The sequence below is a fragment of the Ambystoma mexicanum genome, chromosome 5p, assembly GCF_040938575.1.
Source record: "Ambystoma mexicanum isolate Mex_15411 chromosome 5p, UKY_AmexF1_1, whole genome shotgun sequence".
Lineage (NCBI taxonomy): Eukaryota > Metazoa > Chordata > Amphibia > Caudata > Ambystomatidae > Ambystoma > Ambystoma mexicanum.
In genome coordinates this window covers 891,648,751-891,668,449 of record NC_090930.1, presented here as the reverse complement: position 1 = coordinate 891,668,449, position 19,699 = coordinate 891,648,751, and the positions used below count along the sequence as shown (strand labels likewise).

At 45.9% G+C, this 19,699-nt stretch overlaps 1 protein-coding gene across 1 annotated transcript in view; it reads right to left on the bottom strand.

Moving 5' to 3' along the window:
- Positions 1–301: 301 nt before the first annotated feature.
- PKD1L1 (polycystin 1 like 1, transient receptor potential channel interacting) overlaps positions 302–19,699 on the bottom strand; it is a 2,330,280-nt gene continuing 2,310,882 nt past the window's right edge. The window contains exon 55 of the mRNA XM_069613333.1: positions 302–1,677. Within this exon, the coding sequence (XP_069469434.1) occupies positions 894–1,677 (784 nt within the window). The 3' untranslated portion in view covers positions 302–893. The remainder of the gene's footprint in view (positions 1,678–19,699) is intronic.

Below are 19,699 nucleotides of genomic sequence, written 5' to 3'. Positions count from 1 at the left end.
CACTTAACTGTTTTTCCTATATTTGATCTATTGAGTAATTGCCTTTCTGTGAAGCTGTATTAACACTCTGCTTTGTTATTAAGAGTATATTTATCAGCAAACCTAAGGTGTGAACTTATCTTTATTGGGTGCTTGCGTGAATAGCTGTATCTTAGCACCCCAATCATCGCTCCAAAAAATGTATCACTATCATTGTGAAAACACTGCCTAACAGCACAGATGTGTTTTTCATCGGAGGCCTTATTACAGGATACATGAAAAATCTCCCCAACCGCCACTTGGAAACGAAACAAGCCATTAGGAATGTAAAACGTGTATTAAAAACAATGAAACAACATGATTAACATTAAAAGGATGTGTTGGTTGTTCACATCACGCACATTCACAAACACTCGTGACTAAGCAAAGCGTGCTTTTGGTTTTAAATAACTTCATATCATCAGAGCATACGACTTGAGACTCTAGCAATATCGTAATATCAAACCGATCAGCAGCCGACAGATAATACCAAGTGAAAATTGGGTATGGCATTCATCTAAACAGCTTTTAAACAATGCCGATTAGTCCACACGTTTTTGATCGGGGAGTCTGCTGTAAATGCTTTCACACAATCCAATTCTGACCACTCGCTGAACATAGTGCGTTGTACATATATGTCACACTGGTAAATGTGTCGTGCATGGCAACCTATACTTTGCAAAACAGTGAATATATATCACACCAAGGTACACACAGGAGTGCGGTGCGGTTGGAGGATTTCACAGACGAGTATCCTGTGGAAGGAATCCTCCAAAGGAATGCCACACGTCCTATTGCTGCCGCATACCCACCGCTATATAACGCACACGCAAACTGTTTTTGTGCAGTCTTGTAGTTGGCCATCTGATAGCCCATTACCAACATTGCCGGATGAACCCACGAAGCTCTTGTCCGTTAGTGTCCGGTGCATCGGGAACCGTCACATTGAGGTTTGTGGCGACCTTTATGGCATTCTGCAATGTCTTGACTGCAATGCGTTTACTACCTATTGGCAGTTCTTCGCCCCCTGTTGCTCGGCTAGTTTTCCCTTTACTTGTGTTCTCTTGGTTGCTATTATATTGTGTAAATGTTAACACCAGAGCTGGCTTCGTCAAGCGTTGACGTTTGGGCCCATTATCAGCTTCCAGGCTCCCTCGAGCATGGAGACCAGGGTCGTGTGTGGTGCACTGCCCGGCACTGCTCACATCCAGTGGCTCAATGACGGTGGTCGGGGAGCGCTTGAGGGTTTTTTGGCTCTTGGCCGAGGTACTGGCGGAAGCGCAGCGGGGCTGGCTGCTCAGCCCGCTTTCTAACCTCTGTGACTGGCAAGCATGGCTGTCAACACACGGATTCCCAGCCGGCGAAGCATCTACCGGGCCCACCTGTGCAGGGCTCACGCTCTCTTGGCTTGGTGACTGAACCTGCTGGGACAAGCTGCCACTACCAGACATGCAGCTCTGGCATGTATTTACTGCAGGTGCTTCAGAGAAAAGTTCACCCGGAAGTAATTGTTCGCTGCTCCGGGATATGGTGCTGTTCGGGTCGAAGGAGGAATCAGTGCACCGTGACTGGCTCGATAAGTGTTTCTGTGCTGCACTCAGGTGAAGGCTTTCACACTTCGGGTGATGCCGCTCCTTCAATTCACATTCCAGATAAGACCTAGAAATAGACCGTGCCAGTCAGAAATGTACAATAAATCATGTTAACTCTTTCACTTTGATTTTCTGAGTTGCTAGCAGAGAAGCAATGTGCGTTTTAACAGTGTGTACACATTTGTGTTATTCTATCATTACCATCTCCTGGCCATGCGCATGAAAACACGTTTTGAAGCCACTGTGTGCTTAGCATTGCTATTTACAAATAAAGCCGAAAGCCAGATATGAACTTTCTACAGTTACTGTACATTAACAAAGATGCATTTCCTTTACCATTTTTTCAATCCATCACATGAAATGATAAAATGTGATCACAGTGGCTTAAAAACTTGCAAAAGTGAGGAGCAGCACCGAACCTTGTAAATTGGCCCAGACTGTTACCCTTCGGAGTATAAAATAAAAACTACCCAATAATCAGTTAATAAGAACACATGTTCTCCAGTGCTAAACACTACAACACATTGGCAGCAAGAGCTATACACACAAGGCAGAACCAGCAATGTGGATCGAATGGACTCATACATTAGGGCAATACTGAACCAGACCGCACAATTAGAGCTATAAGGATGATTTGGAGTTCACAGATTTAAATCTTGGAAAGGCCCATGCTGAAATAGTGCACATTCGACCTCTCCCATGACCTCATCAAAATACAAAAACACAATGGATCAGTACACAGGTTGAAAAAAGGTACATTCTATTTAATTTATTTGCCGACTGGTCGAGGTATATTTTAAGAGCCCTGCTTTCACAGTGATTAGGCAGAAAAAGCAGTGCTTAGTTGAATCATGCGCTAGATCTAGCTAACAGAGGTTTAACTTTCAGAGCTCTCTGAGGTAGATCTTATAGAAACCCTGGTGTCAAGGACCCATGTGTTAATATCGCTGCAAAAATATAGCCATACAAGAATATCACCATATTTTTGCGGCAATATTAACCCATGGAACCTGCGGAGGACACCCCCGCAACCCCTATGTTTTTTTAAGGAAGCAGGGGACACCCCTGTATTTACCCCATAAATAATCCCCACGAATAATATCGCCTATGGCCTTACCCCACAACCATATCTATGGCGGGATTATTGGACGGGATAATATTACCTGATACCGGTGTCAATCAGTTGCTCTGTAGTGCACAAAGTAGCTATAATTGACTTGTTGCATGTCACATTGACTCTTCTTTTGTCCAATAAGACCTAAACCTTATAAGCATCTCTGAAAGTTATTAATACTTGAAATATATTGGGGCTTGATTTTGAAAACAATAATAATGGGGTGTGCTCTTGAGTGGCTCCAATAAAGCTGCATAGACCCAGAGCTTCCAAAGCAGCCAACCTCGCAGATATCCGTAGATGCACAGATGAAATGTAGTGCCCCTAATCCTAGCTGGACCTGGTACATTGACGTTAGGAGTTTGCCAGTGATAGTGAAGGATGGGGACACAGCGTGGCCTTTTCTCAACTCTGGCTCCTATGTCTAATAGGAAACATTGGGGATGCCTGAACGCATTTCTAGAGACCCTCCGTACAGTGTGGGCAGTGAATGCCATGTAAAATCTACTGTCCAGATGCTCTTGAAGCTCAGCCCCTGGAGTCTGGTACAGCGACCGCTGAACTGGATGTAGCAGCAGAGACAGCAACATCTATGCCTCCTTACCCTTGGGAGAAACCAAAGCTACCAGTTTACTGTTGCGGGTCTGGGCTGCGGTACTGTCATCTGGCAGGAAGTGCAGCAGACACTTTTGTTTCTGCGCAGTTATCCCCAAGGAAGTATGGCTAGGACATATGGCTGATGGTGAGGTGAATTGGCTCATGCTGGCAGTCACTGGTCCTCCCGGGAGACCTGATCATGCAAGATCAGGAGAAAAACGTGGAGGTTTGTCCTGCAATTGCACCTATCTTGTTATACTACAAGGATCAATATGACAATATTTCAAAAGTCATTGAACAATTTCGAATTTAATTTACACACACACACAAAAATCATGTACACACATATTCACATACATAACATAAATGGAAAACAAAAATAATGAAAAATTGAAAACTCTCTTTTTTGAAAAAAATCACAACTTTCACTGTTGCAGAAAAACCACATCCTACTATCCTATAAGGAAAACCCAAAGAAAGGCCTAAAAATAACAAAATCAAAAAAACACCCCAACTCTTTAAAACAATCAAAAATCCTCGACACCTTGAGTCATACTTGTGTATCAATTTGTGCACCCATAAAAAAATCAAAGGTGTTCAATGCAATTGACTATCATCCTTGTTTATAAGAAATTAAGCAACAAATGCTTCAACGTTGTTATCAAGTTATACACAAAAGGCCAGAAGAACAAGTTACTTACCAACTGTTAACGTTCTTTCGATTGGATGTTCCTCCAGCGTATTCCTCATCTTAGATGTATTCCAACCAGCTTTAGCTGCTTCGGAAAAATGTTCTCGGCAGAGGGCGCCGTGCGTCTATGTCGTCGAGTCGATGGTCCCCCGAAGGCCTCCGTCGAGGGTGACGTCATCGGGTATATAAGTAGCACGCGCGGCACCCGTTGGCCTCAGTTCTGTTTTTCCCACCTTCCTTATTGATTTCTCATTGTGTAGACTGTGCCGGCAGACAGGTATTTGCCTTGCGAGAGTTACAGTGGCAATAACCCGGAAAAATCTACAGAGGGGTAGGTTGGGAGAGCGATGAGGAATACGTTGGAGGAACAACCAATCAAAAGAACGTTACCAGTTGGTTACCAACTTGTTCTTCGAGTGGATTGTGTCCTCCAACTTATTCCTCATTTTAGATGGACTCCCAAAGCAGTATGGACAATTTCTCTGGAGGAGGAGTTAGATTTTTTGATACACTTAGATGGCTGAATATAGTACTGCTTTACCAAAATGTATAGGGACACCTCTTTGTAGGGCCGTCGAAGAGGCGATGCCTCTGGTGGAATGAGCCCTTAAACCTTCTGGTGGGCCTTTTTGTGCTAATCTGTAGCATTCTGAAATACAAAGCACAATCCAGCGTGATATTGTTTGTTTTGTCACTGACTGACCCAGTCTTTTTCCTGTGTACCCAATAAAAAGTTTATTGTCCACTCTAAGCTTAGAAAAACTAGAGATGTAAAAGCTTAAAGCTCTTCTTGGATCCAACCTGTGTAACCTTTCTTCCTCCTTACTAGGAAGAGGTGGAGGATAGAATGCAGGTAAAATAATTCGCTGACTTTAAGGAAAATCAGATACCACTTTTGGTAAAAATGAGGGTTTAACCTTCAACACAACTCTGTCCTTATGGAACACAGTATAGGGTGGCCCAGAAGACAGTGCATGCAATTCGCTCACTCTTCTTGCAGATGTTAAAGCAACTACGAAAGCAGTTTTCCATGTCAGTAATCCTAATGGACAAGTGTGCAAAGGCTCAAAAGGAGCACACATTAAGAATTTTAGTACCAGATTGAGATCCCAAATTGGCACTTGAAATGGATAAGGAGGAAACACATTAGTGAGTCCTTTTAAGAATTGCACTATCAAATGAATTTTGAAATAGGAGCATTCTTCCGATGAGCGCTTGAAGGTGGAAAGCGCTGCAAGATAACCTTTGATTCCAACATTTAGACCTCTATGTGCTAGTGTCAGGAGGAAGGACAGTACTTCCGGAATAGAACATAGAAAATGATCGATATTCTTTTCTCTACACCAGTTGCAAAACATTTTACAACGGCAACGGTATAGAGGCTTTGTTGCTGGCCTTCTTGCCAAAAGCAACACCTCCATGACGTCATCTGGAAGGTTCCAATTCTTGTATCTCAGCCTTTCAGATACCAAGCGTGAAGGTTGAGCGTTTTGACCTCTGGATGGAGAACCCAACCCTCCATTTGACAGAGAAGATTCTCTCTCTGAGGAATACGTACTGGAGGACAGATGGACATGTCTAGAAGGTCTGGGTACCACGTTCTCCTGGCCCAATCCGGGGCAATTAGGATCATGTGGTTTCCGAAGCGTCTCAGTCTCCTGATGACCTGAGGAATGATGGGAATCGGAGGGAACGTGTACAATAGTGGGAAATTCCACTCCACCACGAACGCATCCCCCAGGGCTCCTCTCGGGGGAAATTCCCTTGAGCAATACCTTTCGCACTTCCGGTTGATTACGGTCGCAAGTAGGTCCACTTGAGGGGTTCCCCAAAGGGCGAACATCTCTTGAATAACTTCCTGAGCCAGTTCCCATTCATGGGACACCGTGCTCTGCCTTCTCAGAGCGTCTGCCATCATATTCTCTTCCCCGGCTAGGTGGACTGCCGTTAAAGAGATTCCTTCTTAAATTTCCCAATACCAGAGCAGCGTTGCCTCTCTGCACAGAGGTAGTGACCCTACACCACCTCTTTTGTTTAGATAATGCATGGCCACTGTGTTGTCCGTCATTATCAGGAAATTTTTTCCCCTGACAGATGGCAGGAAAGCTTTCAGCGCTAGTCTGATTGCTCTCAGCTCCAGAAGGTTGATGTGTAGTTTGGACTCCGATGGAGACCAACGACCGCTGATTGTCAGATCGTTGGCATTAGCTCCCCTCGCCTTAAGTGAGGCGTCCGTCACTACAGTGATCTCCGGCCATGGTTGCCAAAAAAGTTCTCCCTTCAGGATATTCTCTGAACAAGTCCACCATAAAAGATCTTGACGAACCTTGTTCGGAATTTGGAGAAGATCCATCATTCGACCGGAGAACTGGGACCACTGAGTCTTTAGAGCCCATTGAAGGGATCTCATTCTCAGACATGCCTCTGGCACCAGAAAGATGCAGGATGTCATGAGGCCGAGTAACCTTAGGAAGTCGTAGGCCTGAAGATTTTGGGCATTTTGGAATTTGGAAACCATCTGAAGAATGTCTTGAGCCCTCGACCTGGGAGGCGAGCTCTTTACCGGGGATGTGTCTAATACTGCTCCTATATATTGGAGCCGTTGAGAAGGTGTCATTTGTGACTTCTTGAAATTCAGTGAGAAGCCCAGTCTGTGGAGGAAGTGGCAGGTGACTTTCAGGTGATCTAGTGCCTGTTCGACAGAACGTGCTCTGATCAGCCAATCATTCAGGTAGGGGTAGACGTGAATCCCCCCTCTCCTGAGGTGCGCTGCCACCACTACCATCAGTTTGGTGAAGACCCTTGGGGCAGAGATCAATCCGAATGGCAGGACTCGAAACTGATAGTGTGAGTCGCCAACTATGAACCTCAGGTATTTTCTGTGCTTGAGATGAATCGGCACATGAAAATAAGCATCCTGGAGGTCCAATGACACCAACCAATCCTGGAGTTGAAGGGCCTGAAGGATCTGAGAAAGGATAACCATCTTGAACTTGTCCTTCCTGAGGAACTTGTTCAAGTTTCTTAAGTCCAGGATGGGTCTCAGTCCTCCATCCGTTTTGGGGATCAAAAAATACACGGAGTACCATCCCTTGTTCCTCTCCGCTGCAGGTACCGGTTCTATAGCACCTTTCTGCAGCAGGGCTAAAACTTCCTGCTGTAGGAGCGGGTCTGAAAACTTCAAAGGGTGTCTCCTTGGTGGATTGCTTTGAGGTTGCATTAGAAAATGAAGGCAGTAACCTTGGGCTATTATTTCTAGAGCCCGAACATCTGAAGTAATGGCTCGCCATTCTTGCAGATGCTGTGACAGCCTGCCTCCTACAGGTGTCTTGTGATGCAAGTCCTCAAAGTGGTTTTGAGGCGGTTGCTGCAGCTGCTGATGGCAGAGAGGCTGTAGCTGGAGCTGGCTTTGCACGTTTTCCTCGTCTACCGCGAGTGGCCTTTCTCTGGCCATTCCTCTCGCCTTTCCATATGAAGAGTAGTAACAATAGATCGTCCCCTCTAAGATTGACCTGGTGCACGAAAAGGCCGATGTTGCCTAATGGCAGCTCCCAAAGATTTGGCAGCTGCTTTTGAGGTCTGCAACCTCTCGAGGCTCTCGTCAGCCTTGCTGCCAAAAAGGTGAGACCCGTCAAAGGACATGTTCAGGAGACAGTTCTGCACGTCTGGTGCGAAACCAGACTTCCGTAACCATGCAAATCTGCGCATTACTGTGCTAGTGCCCATGGACCTGCTCACACTATCTACAGTGTCCAACCCAGATTCAAGGGATTCCTGCATAGCCTCCTTTCCATCTCTAACGATGGCTAGGAATCCTTCCCTTTCGTCCCCTTCTGGTATGTGCTCTGCCCCCATCGCAATGCACTCCCACAGAGTGTACGAAAACTTTGCCAAGGCACATGTGGAGTTGGCTGATTTTAACGCCACACTCCCAGCTGAAATTACATTCCGTGCCCAGCCAACCACACTATTATCGTCCCTGTCCGGAGAGATAGAAGGGTACGCCAGTTTGTTAGAAGCTGTGGCTGCCTGTATGACCAAACTATCGGGAGTGGGATGTTTAGACAGATAGCCGGGGTCGCTACTGGCAGGGCGGTATTTTGAAGTAAGGGATTTATTCACTGGCGGAATAGAATCCCGAGTCTCCCAATTTTTGGCCACCCTATTTTGCAAGTCTCCGTGAAAAGGTAGTATTGGGTCTTCAGTAGGACCATGATCCAATATGTCTGTTAGATCATCTTGGATGAATTGGTTTGGAGGTCTGGCCCATCCTAAATAATCTATTACCTTTGTCATTAGCTGACGGTATGACGGACTGGCATGTACTCCTGGTTCCGGTCTACCAAAGCCATTTTCACAAGATGTATCAATACCACTCACATTGTGCAGTGATTCAACCAAATCCATCATCCTGCTTTCTTCTGAAATCAGGCATACTGGGACATTTGGAGTGCCATATTCTAGCCCAAAACGTACATTCTCCTCATCAGATTTCTCCTGTTCCTCAAAAATTGAGGTCAGGGACTTGAAAAACTCCTTCCTAGGAAGAGGTTTAAAAACCTTTTCTGGGAGAGGTGGAGGAGGAGTATTAATAGGTCCTGAAGGCATTACAGGTCTTGTAGCCTTCTCTTTCCCTTTTTCTGGCTGATTTTGCCGAACTGGAGGTTTCGGTGTCGAGGGCTTCGGGGCCGACGTCGACAGAGGCGTCAGCGTAATACCTGTCTTCGACGGCACCGGCTTTGAGGGGGTCGAGGCGCTCTTCGAAGACTTGCTCTTCGAGGTGTGTTCAGTCTCGGACGGTGTCTGTGACCTAGAGTGGTCGGCTCGACTCGAGCGACTTTTCTCGCTCGGCGTCCTGGAAGGTTCTCTATCCTTCCTCTTTCGATCACCCGGGCTCGAGGGCGTGCAAGTGTCAGAGCAACGATGCTCTCGGCCAGCTTCCGAGGAAGGCACGGACCGAGGCTTCGCCTTCTCGAACACCTCCATCATTTTGACCCTGAATGCTTCTCATTCTTCGGATGATGAATGTTTAGTAGGACATTTCATCCTTTTTGGGGATTCGTCCGAGGACGAGGTGGAGGGGGACCTGTGGCATTGTTGTTTTGATTTTTTTGTCAAAGACGACGAGCGATGGGAATCGCTTCAGGATCTAGATCGATGCCTTTCGCATCAAGGAGATTTCTCCTCACGGGACCTCAACTCGACGCTCGAGGCTTTAAGGTCGGATTTACGACCTACCTGTAGTTTTCCCCTCCTCTCTCGCAAGGCCTTCCCCGTCATCGCCTGACACTTTGTACAGGCCTCCATGTCACGGCCTTCTCCGAGGCACCACAAACACTCTTGGTGCGGGTCTGTAATCAACATTTTTGAACCGCACGACTTGCACTTTTGGAAACCTGATCTCGGGGTCGTGGTCAGCGTCGATGACGAGGACATATTCGTTATTTACTATTTCTTCACAGAACTCGAGGCGCGCCGAATCTCCGAAGCAACGTATACTGCAGAAAAACGGAACTGAGGCCAACGGGCGCCACGCGAGCTACTTACACACCCGATGACCTCACCCTCGATGGAGGCCTTCGAGGGACCATCGACTCGACATCAACGCACGGCGCCCTCTGCCAAGAAATTTTTTACGAAGCAGCTAAAGCTGGATGGAATACATCTAAGATGAGGAATACGTTGGAGGACACAATCCACTCGAAACAATCTTTCAATTCATGTCATATCTTCAAAAGCAATTGCGTACTCGTGTTTCGGCTGGTATGAGGTCATCAACTATATCAGTGGCCCAGCCTTCTTCAGAGCCACAGGGCAATAGAATCAACTTGACAACGGAGAAGCAGAGAGAATGGTACTCCAATTTCCAAAATATTGTGGTACTTGAAATATTTCTCCCCCTTGCTGTCATTATAAATGCATCACTTGCTATTAGGAAAAAGCACAACCCACAGAATCATATCCGGTGCCCCCTACATTTGCGTAAATCTCTAGGGTCTGTCACTGCGGCCAAGTGTCAATGGAGCATATGCCGGCCCGCTTCCATCAGTTACATATCAAAACGCTTGAGAGCTCTGGCTTGCACGGCGTCCCAGCGGAATGATGATGATGTGAGACAAAGCAGAATTTGCGAGTGAATGGTAGCAGGGATTACATGAGCAAACGGTGCTGAAGGAGTCAATGCAAAAACTCACTGAGAGACATGCAAAATGGGGGTTTGGAGGGAGAAGAGAGGGTTATTGAATTAACTGTGGGCACTTTCTATAACCTAGACAGGTGACAGATACTGCAGGTCTGCGTTTGCAAGAGTCATGGGTGTGTGATTCAGATAGCACAAGGGGATACTGGTCAGATGGGGCATAATGCTTCTATGGATATAATGGAGAAAGATTGCTCCTCCTGCTCCTTGCAATATAAAATGGTGACAGCTTTATCTTCTCGCCCTGCCAACCGACATGTACAATGTTATGCACATCTCCCTCTGTGATTGACTAATTGACTTGGGGCACGCTTATTGACATTATATAATGTGTACTTTATGATTCTTTCGATCACAATGATTTTGCAACTCTCAATGCCAAGACTGTAGTGCAACAGTTGTGAAATTGATGTGCCCATACTCGTTGCTGTGCCCCGCCCCCTTCCCCCTTGATCACATCATCCAGGCCACCTCGGAACCTCCATTGACCACCGTTCCCCTCAACTCCATGCATACCTGCGGGATGGAATGCTGGACAGTTGGATGGGATGCTGGACAGCTAGGCAAGGGATTTGGTCATTGGGCTCTCCTGGATGTGATCCGCTGCCTCCCTTCCATGCTTCCTGGATTCTTGTGCTGGATCTGGATGGATGGATCTGCTTTCCTGGATCATGAAGTCTGAATACTTTTTGAATGGATTGTTCCTTGTGTTTCTCTGTCTCCCCATTATATAGCCAAAATGGCATTGGTTTACAATCTGGGGGTGGGGGGGGCAGGGAGTACTCTGGAATGCTTTCTATCCTGGGCTAGGCCAGCCTACTGGTCCTTCCTCCTCCCCCTGGGTCGATTGGTTCAAGGGAAATGACAATTTATGTGTGAGCATGTATGACCTTTCTTTGTTCCACAAACCTACTTTTAACCAAAAATGAGTTCTGGAGCAAAACTTCAAATTTAGACTAGTCACCATCATAAAAAGCAGATATGTGGATTCCATATGTCACAGGCAATTGGACAGTGCGACCGCCGACTGTGCGTGGTCGCATCGACCTTTGGCACAATTTTGCTATTTTTATGAAAAGCTTATCATCTAAAATTCTGCCGGTGGCTACACATATGCCCACTAACATTTTGCATCTTTTCACCAAGTTTCATATCTGTGCCATTTATAATTCACTTCAAAATGCGTTATTTATGCCATTTCAATTCACCAAGTGCCAGAAACCTGCACTTGGTCTCTTTATGTTTGTCTAAAAATCACATGAAATACCAGCATAATATAACATTTCTGCTTGTTTAGGGTACTGGGAGAAATGTCTTAATGTACAGGAGTTCTTTAAAGTCAATGGGGTGAATTGGTAACGTGTCTGGGCGGTACTACAAACCCCCACAGCCAAATGTTTCTGCCAGGCTTGGCTTGCAACAAAGGGCTTCTCTGATGCCCCTTTGAAGTTCTTACAGTTCCCCCTGCAGAGGGGATGCTGGAGGAAATCGCACCTATCGGTCATGCGCCAGCCCTACTGGGTTTCTTTGTTCCTTACTGCAGGGATACCAGCCAGTATGGCGGGGCAGTGAATTTTCACACTCTTGGGCTTTTCAGGTGTCCTTGTGGGCCGGTTCCTGTAGGGATGCAACTTTTTCCGTGGGAGGCAGGGCATCCTTGAAGTCAGTGTCTGGGCCAAAACCAATTCTGCTGGTTTCCGAGTTTTTTCAAAGGAAACCAAGTCTTGTGGGGATAAATATAATATACATTTATATAGCAAAACTCCCACCCACAGATTAAATCACATTTCTGTGCGCGCACAGGCTGTCATTTGACATTTCACTTTTAAACAGCATTTTCCTGATTTGCAAAAGAGCAGATTTACACGTGTGTTCATTTCCTTTCATTTTAAGTTTACAAATGTGGTTTCTGCAGACCACAGTTTCACTTCAAGCAATCTTCTGGGACTTTTACATATATGGTTGGTTTATGGACACAAAGGGATGCTGAACAGGATTTTTTGATATTTGACATGGGAAAAAGAAAAAGAAATGCCACATAATTTCTTTCATTTACTGCAATTTGAGCATGAGGAAAAAAAAGCCGTGTTGAGAGAAAAACAGAATTCTTTGTTCTTTAAGTACTTTATCAGTACAGCAAGGCTGTTCTTGAAATGTATTGCCTCACTTCTTGTCAATTAGAAGAAATAAAGCACACAGGGGTGTGTTTTCATGATACGCATAACTTTGTGATGTTTTAAAATAAAATCAAGAATAATTGCAAAGCTGTCTTGGATGTCGTGTGCAGCTTTAGCATTCAGAGGACAGAACAGCAAATGTGGAGCCATTCCGAATGTAGGTCATTTTCTGATGATTTAATTTGAAAGGTAAACAAATGCAGAACCATTCTTGGGTGGCCGTGTTCAGTGCTTGTCATACATGCGCCGTGCAAAGAAAAGCACAGCCATTTTTGTGGCATTATTTCAATGCGGTTTTTGGTTTGAAGGGGATTTCTGAAATGGGCCTTAAATGCATCTCACAAATGGGGCCAGAGGCGGGATTCGGGGCTGAAGCCCGCCAAAGGAAAATGAACAAAGGGATCATACTCTGGCTTGGGGGGCAGAGTAAAACCCAAGAAAGACCTCAAACAGAAAATGTCAACAAAAGATGACCAGGGCCATTTTGAAAAAATTGTCACCCATGGGTGCTGTACAGCAGCTGAGGATTCAGCCTGCGGTAGAAAAGCACAATGGTAGGAAAATTAAACCACTGCTACTAGCCATTTAAATTAGTGAGGGTAACATAAAAATGTTACATGAGAATTTAGGATAAGGGGCTACTGGGTAACCCCCCAGCACTCCACATAAGATGGTGTGTGCTGGACCTACAAAGAGAAAAGGTAAGTATAGTCAATTTCACTTTACTATTCTTGGGAATAGTAGTTCACACAAGAAAGGGTATTTAAACCTTATGAGAAATCTAAAAAGTACTTCTCTGTGACACTGCCCTGAAGGTGCTGTGTGTCACCATACAAAAGGTAGATGCCTATGGAGTTTGTCAGACACCAAAAATAAAGTAAACGCATAATCAAAATCAGATCAAAACACATGAATGAGAAAAAGGACTCTCTCACTCCGGAGTTAAAATTAAAAAGTCCTAAAGTCCAGCAAAAGAGCTGGGTGTCTCTAAGGTTGAAGGCAATTAGCACAGAAATGAGAATTCTCCCTAACACTTGCCCCCCCCCCCGTGTGTCACCAAGACTGAGGGACAGGAGGATTTAATCCACTCCTGGAAGAACCTCCTAATCCAGTCGGTCATACTTTCTGGAGAGACCATCAGCATTTTGGTGATTACACCCTGACCTGTGTTCTATGGTAAAATCAAACCCTTGCAGGTTGAGTGACCACCTCAACAATTTTGGATTCTCCCCCTTCATCTGCATTAACCATCTCAAGGGTTGGTGGTCTCTCTGAATAATGAAAGTAGAATCATACAAGTATGGCCTAAACTTCTTCAGAGAGCACACAATGGCAAAACATTCACGTTCTATAGTTGCCCACCTTGACTCACGGTCCTTCATTTTCCTACTGATGAAGCAGATAGGGTGTTCCCTGCCTTTCTCATCCAGTTGACTCAAAACTGCACTTATCCCTGTGTTAGAAGCATCTATTTGTACAATGAAGGAGTGGTTGTAGTCAGGAGCTTTCAAGACTGGAGTTTGACAAAGGGCTTTCTTCAGTCCTTCAAAAGCCTTAGTGCACTCCTCATTCCACCCGACCTTCTTGGGGAATTTGGGTGAGGAGATCACTTTCATGGGAGAAGCTATGGTCCCATAGTTCTCTATGAAGTTCCTGTAATACTCAGTGAGACCTGGGAAGGCTCTCACTAGGGTCTCAGTAGTAGGGGTGGCCCAGTCTTGTACAGATTGTACTTTGCTAGACAATGGCCCTATTTCACCTCCTCCTACCTCATGCCCAAGGTAGACCACTTTACTCTGACCAATTTGACATTTACTAGCCTTTATGGTCAAATGATCCTGTTACAGAGCCTGCACAAAATATCCTAGCTGGTGAAGATGCTCTTCCCAAGTGGGGCCGGATACTGCAATGTCATCCAAGTATGCCATGCAGAAGTCCTCTGACCCATTCAGAACTTGATTCACCATCCTCTGAGATGTAGCAGGTGCGTTTTCGAGTCTGAAGGGCATAACCTTAAACTGGTAGATGCCTCCTGGGGTGGAAAATGCAGTTTTCTCCCTGGCATGGTCTGTCAGAGCTATTTGCCAATAGCCTGAGGTCAGGTCAAATGTACGGAGGAACTTGGCTGAACCAAGTTTGCCCACAAGCTCATCTGTCCTGGGTAAAGGATAGGCATCAGTCATGGTGACTGCATTAAGAGCTCTATAGTTCACACAGAATATCAACTCTTTGGTTCCTGCTTTTGGTACTAGTACAACTGTACTAGCCCATGGACTTGAAGATGTCTCAATAACCCCAAGATCAAGCATCTTCTTGGCCTCTTCCTTTACGTGGGTTCTTACATGATCTGACATTCTGTAACCCCTGCTTTCAACAGGAAGACTCTCACCAGTGAGAATATCATGCTGGCCCCAAGGAGTCAAGCCTGGTGTCAGTGAGTACATGGAGGCAAACTGATTCAACAGAGCCTTGCACTCCTCCTGTTGTTGCAGAGTCAAACCTGAAGAGAGTTTTACTTCAACTGTCTCATCTGAGTGTTGTCCCCTGAGGAGATTGGGGAAAGGCTCACTCTCCTCCTCCTCCTCCTCCTCCTCCTCCTCCTCTTGATCAGATGCTTGAAGCAAAGCCTGTAGTTCTGGTTTAGAAACATAAGCCTTCAGACGGGTAGTGTGATATACCCTATGGGCCTCCTTGGGTTGCCCAAGTCCACTAAACAATAGACCTCTCCAAGTTTACCCACAATCTTGAAGGGTCCAATCCATTTGTCCTGTAAGGCCCTCTGCATTGTAGGTATAATAACCAAGAGAAGCTGGTCTGCAGTAAACTCCACCATGTTGGCCTTCTGGTTATGCCAATGTTTGACCAGAATCTGACCTGCCTTCAGGTTTTCTGAAGCTTCTGTCATCATGAGTGCCATCCTCTTCCTGAGGATCAGTACATAGTCACCCACTGGCTGTAGCACCCTCCAACCCCTCCCTTGATCAGGACCAACAGGCCTCTGACCGGGTGACCATAAAGAAGTTCAAAGGGGCTGAACCCAACCCCTGCTTGAGGGACTTCTCTATAAGCAAAGAGAAGGCATGGCAGTAGAAGGTCCCACTTTCTTCTAAGGGGTTCCTCTAAAGCACCTATTATGGCATTAGAAGTACAGAGATAACCTCTCTTTGGTCCTCTTTAAACTCAAGTGGTCAGACAAAAGAATCTCATGTGCCAAGCATAGGAACTGTTATCTAACCACCTGGGGAACTACCTGTCTCCTGTAGTCCCCTGGGGTAGATTCAGTAGGCTCACTGTAGAGGAGGCCATCCTACCAGTAAATCCTTTGCTTTCCTTGCTCTTGTACTTCCAGTTTGGAACCTGTCTCCTGGCACAGACCTTCTAGAGAGGGACACACTCTTTGTCCTCTGCTGAAGTCTGTCCTAGAGGGTCCACCTTCTGCAAGTAACGTCTGCAGCTCAGGATGGTCTCTAGTATCCGGATCTCCAACGCAGGGAACATTTTCTTCCAGTTCTGTATCAACAGTAGCTGACTCCACAGAGTTGGGTTGGTCTTCCCACTCAGCCTCAGCTGGGGAAGGGGTCACTGGGGTGACCTGGGGCAGTCCTCTCGGGATGTCCTTGTCCTATGAACAGGTTTAGGTTTGAAACCTTTCTTTTTCCCCAGAGACCTTGGATTTCTCCTTTGTCTCTATCCTTTTACTGAAAATTGGAGGGTGGCCTTCCTGTGGACTGGAGGTATTGGAAATCTCCTCAACCTCAAACTTTGAGTCTCTCAAGGTTGCCTCTGATGCCTCTTGTTTGCTCCTGCTTCTTCTTGCTGTGAGGCATAGGGGTACTAGATACAACTCCAGGAGCTTTCAAATAATTTCTCAACAGGACTCTCCCTGGCACTTCATTCTGTACACTGACAGGAATTCTAACTGTCATATAATTGCACTGCAGGAGAGCTGGCAGAAAAGGAACCATGTGGATAGGGCCTCCTGCAAGTTTAATGGGGCCTTTGGGTGCCTTAGCTACATCCTCTGGCTTGAAAAAAATTCTTCACCTACCACTGTAATGCTTGCCCCGGTGTCTCTGATGGCAGGGGTTTCCTGACCATTTATAAGAACACTGTCCATATAATATTCTTTTGTGTTCTCTGGAATGGAGTTGTACACATCCACATTCTGTTGTTCCCACAGACCCAGGGACACTGAAGAAACACTGCCTTGAACTGCAGTGGGGTCTTCAGCCAGTAGTTGAAAGCGTGCACTTGCCATTTGGGCTTCTCCCTCAGGGATGAAAGCTAAGGAGGCAGTCTGTGCCCCTGAAGGTTTACCCTTACATCTGGAATCCCCTTTCACATGGTCTACAGACCCACATGTAAAACATTGCCCAAATGTTCTCTGGAATGGGGGTTTCTGTTGACCTCCCTCTGGTTTGGCAGCAGAGGGTTCACTAGACCTACCAGGTTTCCCATAGAATTTACCCTTGCTATGTTTGTGGCCCACTTTTGGATGGTGAGATTTAGAATTCTCTTTACCCTCTTTCTTGTACGGTTTCCCTTCTTCCTTTTTGTGAGTTGCCACAGAGTCCGTTTGAGTGGCCCTGTTGGCTACCCACAAGTCAGCAGCCTGTGCTAGCCTTTTGGGATCAATCTTGTTTGAGTCAGCCAAGTGCTGTCTCAGCTCAGGAGAGCAGGCATCAAAAACATATTCTAGCAAAAAAAAGATTCCTTATTCCTTCAAAAGGTGCGTACTCAGTACCCCTTAACCCAACCATCTACGTTTTTCAAACATTCACATACCCAGTTAGCCCAAGGGGTACCATCAGTTTTTTTTAAGAGTCCTAATCCTCTTAAGGTACTGGGAAGGAGTTTCCCCAAATCTGGCAATTAATGCAAGTTTTACTGATTCATAATCCTTACTCTCGCTGGTACCCAATTCCATCACAGCATCACTGCTTTTCAGGGGGAGCCTAGACATGAGCCATTGAATTAAATCATTCTCACTAATTCCTTGAAGACCATAGGTGTATTAAAACCTAACCAGCCAATCCAACACATCAAGTTTAGGTTCAGACATACTCTCTGCTTCTTTAGGCAGGTCAGGCCTCTTGGGACTAGCAGACCTAGAGAACCCTGAAAGGGAAGCAGAAACAAGGGACATCTTTCTCATATCCATTTCATGTTGCATCTCTCTTTCTCTTAGTTTCACCTCTTGATGTTTGGCTTCAGCTTGAACATTTATGTTCTTGAATTGCAACTCCAATGTTAGTATTTCAAGAGAAATATATTCCGGGCTTAAATGTGGACCTTGTGGGGTTCCAATGCGAAGTGGCTGAGGTACAAGTGCAGGCTGTGGCAGAGGGGATCTCTCTTCCTGAGATTCCTCTATGTTCTCTGACTCCTCTTGCAGACTGGAGCTTGACTCTAAACTAGCTGTCATGACCCTTGACCCTGGCCCTCACTGGCAAGTCAGCCTTCCAGTTAGGGCCAGGTCAAAGGCCTTAAAACCTCATCCAAGACTCTCTTGGAGTCAGTCCTGGCGCCTTTGGCGCCAGGCTCATTACCATCATGAAGACCAACATTAGAATGGGACTATTTACTTGGGACTATTTAACTTGAGGGGGGGCTCAGCTAACATAGAGGCACACACATAGCTCAGTTACAAGGAACTGAGCTATGCGGTCTAGTCTTATGGGTGTGGCAGGCCGGGGACTACTTTACCTGGACTACTTTGGGTGTGGCAGGCCTGGGACTATTTTACCTGGACTACTTTACCTGAGACTATTTAACCACACCCAAACAGCAGAACATGCTTTGCGTTATTCTGCTGTGGGCAGCGTAACGCTCACCGTGTCCAGTTCTTTGATACCAGCTTACCTGAAACCAAGGACCTGCAGAGAGAGAAAGAACACTATGAAACTTACCTGGAACAGTATCCTGTCTTCAATCCATCGCTGACTTTAGTTCCACTCACCTGAAGGTACGAACTCCATCATCCGGCACTGCATGCATCCTGGAATACCATAACCTGGAAAAAGGAGAAAGAAAGCATTAGTAAGCGTTTACTCACGTTTTGTCACAAATGAAGAAAGCCACACAATTCTTATCTGGGTAGTCATCTCCTGGTCAGCATCATTGCTGGAAGAAAAGACACAGGTTAGCAATATAAAAGGCGAAACCGCGCTGCGCATCACGCATTACTCACCGGACAGCATCGCGCACACCGCGCTTTCGCCTTTTGGCCCATGCTCATCTTCAAACTGCATGACAACACCAAAATACCTTTCCATACCTAAATGGAAAGAAGCAAGATATTATTATTTGAACTAAGAGGAACATAAGAACTGCATATAAAGACTGTAAAGCAGCAAACCTACAGAATCGCAGCAGGCCTGGATTCCCACAGGGGGGCTTGCACCAGTGAAGTAACTTGGTCGCTGCTCGCCTCCCACATCTAGGCGCCCCTGCCACGAGGAGCAGGATGGAGAATCCACCTTTTACAATATTAAGGTGAGGAGAAGGGCCAAGGGGGAGGAAGGAGTTGAGGCCAAGGGAGGTGGGAAAACAAAGAATCTGGTATTGAATCCAGCTCTCCTATATTGCAGACCCATCTTTAACCAGAGGCCTTACCAAGGGCCCGGGAGAGGGTTCGAGAGTGCAAATCATCCAACCAGGGCTGGGTGGCGTCCCTGTGGATACCAGGTGAGCGTAACACTAGCGTCCTCATCATTATCTTCCACATTACTTGGGTGAGTAGGGGTAACAGGCCTACTACCCAAACTTTGGTGATTTAACAACCTTGTAATCAATTCACATTTGTTTACTTTCAGAGTCAGACCCCTGGATTTACACGTCTTTCAGTTGATCGACGGTTAGGACAATCAGGGCTGCCTCATTAAAGTTATCCATATTTGGCATGTTACAATTGCTTTACCTTTTGTTACATTGTGTTAATAGGGCTGCGTGAAGCCTAGCTTGGTGCTTTAAGGAAAGCCTGGCTGGGGACTGAGACCCGGATTTAGGTAAGAAGTGAATCTAGGGGGTCTAGAGTGATTTTCTCATGAACTATGGCAAGTGTGAACATGACGGAGAGATGCCGAAAGAAAACTAGGGCAAGGGAACCCTGCTTTCTGATGAGATGATAAAATCGTGAACTGTGTCAGAATGGCTATGTGAACCCGATGTAGGAATGCCAAGAGAAAAGCTAAGGGAAGTGAATCATGCAAGGTGTTACAACTAAGGGAACTGTGTTGAACTGGCAAATGTGAACCCGGCTGAGGGATGCCTACGAATGAGAGCAAAATTTAACACACCCGTGAACATTGT